The sequence below is a fragment of the Etheostoma cragini genome, unplaced genomic scaffold (assembly GCF_013103735.1).
Source record: "Etheostoma cragini isolate CJK2018 unplaced genomic scaffold, CSU_Ecrag_1.0 ScbMSFa_1563, whole genome shotgun sequence".
Taxonomy (NCBI): Eukaryota; Metazoa; Chordata; class Actinopteri; order Perciformes; family Percidae; genus Etheostoma; species Etheostoma cragini.
Window position 1 is genome coordinate 1 of NW_023265631.1, and position 4,765 is coordinate 4,765.

The 4,765-nt window shown below is 44.8% G+C and overlaps 1 protein-coding gene across 1 annotated transcript; it reads left to right on the forward strand.

Annotated features, from left to right (window-relative positions):
• The first annotated feature begins 1,004 nt into the window (after positions 1 to 1,004).
• Positions 1,005 to 4,757, forward strand: LOC117940049 (NLR family CARD domain-containing protein 3-like). The gene is made up of 5 exons (XM_034865453.1): positions 1,005 to 1,174; positions 2,108 to 2,189; positions 2,334 to 2,541; positions 2,676 to 4,443; positions 4,525 to 4,757. The coding sequence occupies exons 1-5, from the start codon at positions 1,047 to 1,049 to the stop codon at positions 4,724 to 4,726; spliced, it is 2,388 nt and encodes a 795-aa protein (XP_034721344.1). The 5' UTR covers positions 1,005 to 1,046; the 3' UTR covers positions 4,727 to 4,757.
• Positions 4,758 to 4,765: the final 8 nt, after the last annotated feature.

The following is a 4,765-nucleotide window of genomic DNA, read 5'->3' on the forward strand; positions in this document are numbered from 1 at the left end:
CTAACAGCTGTATTACCTTCATAGATTACCTTCTAACAGCTGTATTACCTTCATATATTACCTTCTAACAGCTGTATTCTCAGTAACGAGACAAGGTGAAAGAAACAGGTTTCTTATAATGGAGCATTGAAAATGGAAAATGAAAAGTTAAGAAGAACTTATTAGAGAAATATTGTGAAACCCCCAGCACACTAGAAGTAGTGTTGTGTCATTGGGTGGTTGGCCTTCTTGTAGCGGGTCTCCGTGTTTCCAGTGACTGTAGTGAGGCTTTATCTCTTCTCCCAGAAAGGCATTCAATGATAGAGATGGATGAGCAGAAATCATTCACTGAAGAGATTCAGACTTTATGAGCTTCTAGTTTATCCGGCAGCTTCTTTTTCTGGAGATTAAAGAGTGGATTTTTGTCTTTGGTGGTCTTCCTCTCTTTCTAACAGGACCGTCATTGGACTGGACTCTAAAGCTGAATCTGAACCTGAACCCAGCTGTGTGTCCTTCAAGAGTGACTGGTCAAAGGATGTGTTTATTGATTTTAAAGGAGGGCGACCCTCTGCTGAAAAAAGGTGACTTTGTTTTAATCAAGCCTGTAGGTTTATTTTACACATCATTTTAGCTGACATAAAGAACGGCTTGTTTATTAAAAAGATCATATTGTCAAAATTAAATGATTTAATAATAATGTAATATAACAATACTAATAACTTATTTCAACAGTACATTGCTGTTGAGTGACAAAACCAACCACCACGTGGGAAAAGAGCATTTAACAATAACACTGAACGCACTACGAGGCTGTAGGTTCCCAGTTTCAAGGACGCTCCGGGTCAAAAGGTCAATATGGAATTAATCTGATCAATATGCATTATTTTTTTCTCTGATTAACTAATCGAAATGAACGCGTTATTTTGACAGTCCTAATATATTTAATTGATTTTAAACGTGTTTCTGCTAGAAAGTAAGGCTTTATTGGAATTTATTAGTTAAGCCTATTCCTATTTGTATTATAATTTATGCAGGGAGACTTTTACTGAACATGTGACCGTCAACAAATGTGTTTTTCTATCAGAAAAAGCCTGGAGTCTCCTGGACCAGGACCCAGCTGTGTGTCCTTCAAGAGTGACTGGTCAAAGGATGAGATTATTGATTTTAAAGGAGGGCGACCCTCCGCTGCTGAGAGGTAAGCTGTTAAAGATAACATGGAGACATGGTGCGTCCTAAAAGCGTGCCGGAAGAGTCTCTGCTCCGCTAAAAATACCCGTCAGGTCTACGGCGCGTAGCCGACGGCAAACGTAAGTTCAAACTTTTCCTTAGCTTGCTAACCGGTCATGGTTATATGTCATCTGTGTAAAAGTTTAAGCTACAGTACGTTTATTCATATTTCAATAGGGATGGGACGATTTGGCGACGCAGTTGATTAAGTAACTCCGTCACGCGTAGAAATCTAAACAAAACAAAAACAGCTGGCTCCAGCAATTGCGCAAGTATCGATTCCTCGCGAGTTCAACAACACGTTGAGAAAAACGAACGGACACGGTCTTCTAAAGTGTGGCAGTATTCTACTCTTAATGCCAACAACAACACGGTAGTCTGGAGATTTTGTAAAATGCATCACTGAGTCAGGATCTGCTCCCTTTCCCTCCAAGCAGAGTCTATATTCTCGGCCCGAGCCTGAACTTGACCCACGGGTGGGGATGATATTTCCTGCCGCTATCCCCTGGGCCAGGCACCCTGATCAATCATAAGTGTTTTTTTATCATCTTTTTTTATCCTAAATGAGAGGCGAGAAAGCAATGCTTCTCTTCTCCCGTAGCTCTGGGTTTACGTCCTGCGCTGCCTTAAGTGTTTTTCAGCTTGTGTAGGCCTATCAGTGCTTTCAGAACATATTCAACACACTTTTAAAAACACCACAATAAGTCTTCCATGAACACAAAAGCTGCAGACCTCCTGGCCTCACTATAGACCGGACAGGTTGTGCTTCTGTAGTCATTTTTAATGAAAACCATCTGATTATTCATCATAATCAATACTTTAAGTGAAAGGACCTTTACCTTGTGTGTGTCTCTGTGTGGACAGACATGATGAGACCAAATTTTTCCTGATTCCTCCACAGAGTGGACCAGGAGAGCTCAGAGGGTCTCAGTGGGTCCCGGTCCTCCCAGCAGCATCAAATCCACCTGGACTCCATCTTTACGGTCAGTACATGTACACCAACTACTTTTACATCTATTGTGTTCCCGATCATCTCCATGCTGCCCTGTTCAGACCAGAGGGGCCTCAGTCGGTCCATCATGGATCTGATGGTTTGATTTGGTCCTTCATATAATCTTCTGTTCCAGCTGCTGGAGGACGACATCGTCACTTTTGTGAAGAACGAGCTGAAGAAGATCCAGAAGCTTCTGAGTCCAGATTACCCAGAATGCCCAGAGAGTCAGAGGGAGGGTGAGGATGAAGAGCAGAGGAGGACCAGAGAGGCGTTTCTGAAGATCACACTGCACTTCCTGAGGAGAATGAAGCAGGACGAGCTGGCTGACCGTCTGCAGAGCAGTAAGAGGATTTCTCTTAAGATTTAACTTGCTGGACTAATGGGACGTTTACTAATGTCTCCAGAGAAGGGTCAAGGTATGTTCCTGTTTCTTTATAAATCACTTACTGGTCTTCTTTGTTCTGTATTCATTCAGGAAGTCCAGCTGGAGTCTGTCGACGTAAACTCAAATCTAAGCTGGACAGGAAGTTCCAGCGTGTGTTTGAGGGGATTGCTAAAGCAGGAAACCAAACGGTTCTGGATCAGATGTTCACAGAGATCTACCTCATGGAGGGAGGGGCTGCAGGGGTCAATGAGGAACATGAGGTCAGACAGATTGAAACAGCATCCAGGAAACCAGACAGACCAGAAACAACCATCAGACAAGAAGACATCTTTAAAACCCCACCTGGAAGAGATGAACCAATCAGAGCAGTGATGACAAAGGGAGTGGCTGGCATCGGGAAAACAGTCTTAACACAGAAGTTCACTCTGGACTGGGCTGAAGGCAAAGCCAACCAGGACATCCAGTTCACATTCCCATTCACCTTCAGAGAGCTGAATGTGCTGAAAGAGAGAAAGTTCAGCTTGGTGGAACTTGTTGATTACTTCTTTAGTGAAACCAAAGAAGCAGGAATCTGCAGGTTTGAAGAGTTCCCGGTGGTCTTCATCTTAGACGGTCTGGATGAGTGTCGACTTCCTCTGGACTTCCTCAACACTGAGATCCTGACTGACGTTACAAAGTCCACCTCGGTGGGTGTGCTGCTGACAAACCTCATCAGGGGGGATCTGGTTCCCTCTGCTCGCCTCTGGATAACCACCCGACCTGCAGCAGCCAATCAGATCCCTCCTTGGTGTGTTGACATGGTGACAGAGGTCAGAGGGTTCACTGACGTCCAGAAGGAGGAGTACTTCAGGAAGAGATTCAGAGATGAGGAGCAGGCCAGCAGAATCATCTCCCACATCAAGAGATCACGAAGCCTCCACATCATGTGCCACATCCCAGTCTTCTGCTGGATCACTGCTACAGTTCTGGAGGACGTGTTGAAGACCAGAGAGGGAGGAGAGCTGCCCAAGACCATGACTGATATGTACATACACTTCCTGGTGGTTCAGTCCAAAGTGAAGAACATCAAGTATGATGGAGGAGCTGAGACAGACCCACACTGGAGTCCAGAGAGCAAGAAGATGATCGAGTCTCTGGGAAAACTGGCTTTTGAGCAGCTGCAGAAAGGCAACCTGATCTTCTATGAATCAGACCTGACAGAGTTTGGCATCGATATCAGAGCAGCCTCAGTGGTCTCAGGAGTGTTCACACAGATCTTTAAAGAGGAGAGAGGACTGTACGAGGACAAGGTGTTCTGCTTCGTCCATCTGAGTGTTCAGGAGTTTATGGCTGCTCTTCATGTCCATCTGACCTTCACCAACTCTGGAGTCAACCTGCTGGCAGAAGAACAAACATCATCAACACAGTTCTACCAGAGTGCTGTGGACAAGGCCTTACAGAGTCCTAATGGACACCTGGACTTGTTCCTCCGCTTCCTCCTGGGTCTTTCTCTGCAGACCAATCAGAGTCTCCTACAAGGTCTGGTGATGCAGACAGGAAGTAGTTCAGAGACCAATCAGGAAACAGTGGAGTACATCAAGAAGAAGATGGATGAGGATCTGTCTGCAGAGAGAAGCATCAACCTGTTCCACTGTCTGAATGAACTGAATGATGGTTCTCTAGTGGAGCAGATCCAACAGTCCCTGAGTTCAGGAAGTCTGTCCACAGAGGAACTGTCTCCTGCTCAGTGGTCAGCTCTGGTCTTCATCTTACTGTCATCAGAAGACGATCTGGACGTGTTTGACCTTAAGAAATACTCTGCTTCAGAGGAGGCTTTTCTGAGGCTGCTGCCAGTGGTCAAAGCCTCCAAAAAAGCTCTGTAAGTGGGATTAATTCATCAATAAATACTCCGCTATCTTTCAAGAAGTTAAAAAATAAATCTTTCCCGTTGTCTCTCCAGGCTGAGTGGCTGTAACCTGTCAGAGAGAAGCTGTGAAGCTCTGTCCTCAGTCCTCAGCTCCCAGTCCTCTAGTCTGAGAGAGCTGGACCTGAGTAACAACAACCTGCAGGATTCAGGAGGGAAGTTGATCTCTGATGGACTGAAGAGTTCACACTGCACACTAGAGACTCTCAGGTCAGGATACACAACAATAATCTTTTAAAACACAGTATTGAAAAATACTTAGGAAACATAAAAAATG

Excerpts from the sequence above, each read along its gene's own strand:
- LOC117940049 (XM_034865453.1), top strand. The coding sequence starts at position 1,047 with ATGTGTTTTTCTATCAGAAAAAGCCTGGAGTCTCCTGGACCAGGACCC. Across the intron at positions 1,175-2,107 it reads CGACCCTCCGCTGCTGAGAG|AGTGGACCAGGAGAGCTCAG; the intron begins GTAAGCTGTTAA and ends ATTCCTCCACAG. Across the intron at positions 2,190-2,333 it reads ACCTGGACTCCATCTTTACG|CTGCTGGAGGACGACATCGT; the intron begins GTCAGTACATGT and ends CTTCTGTTCCAG.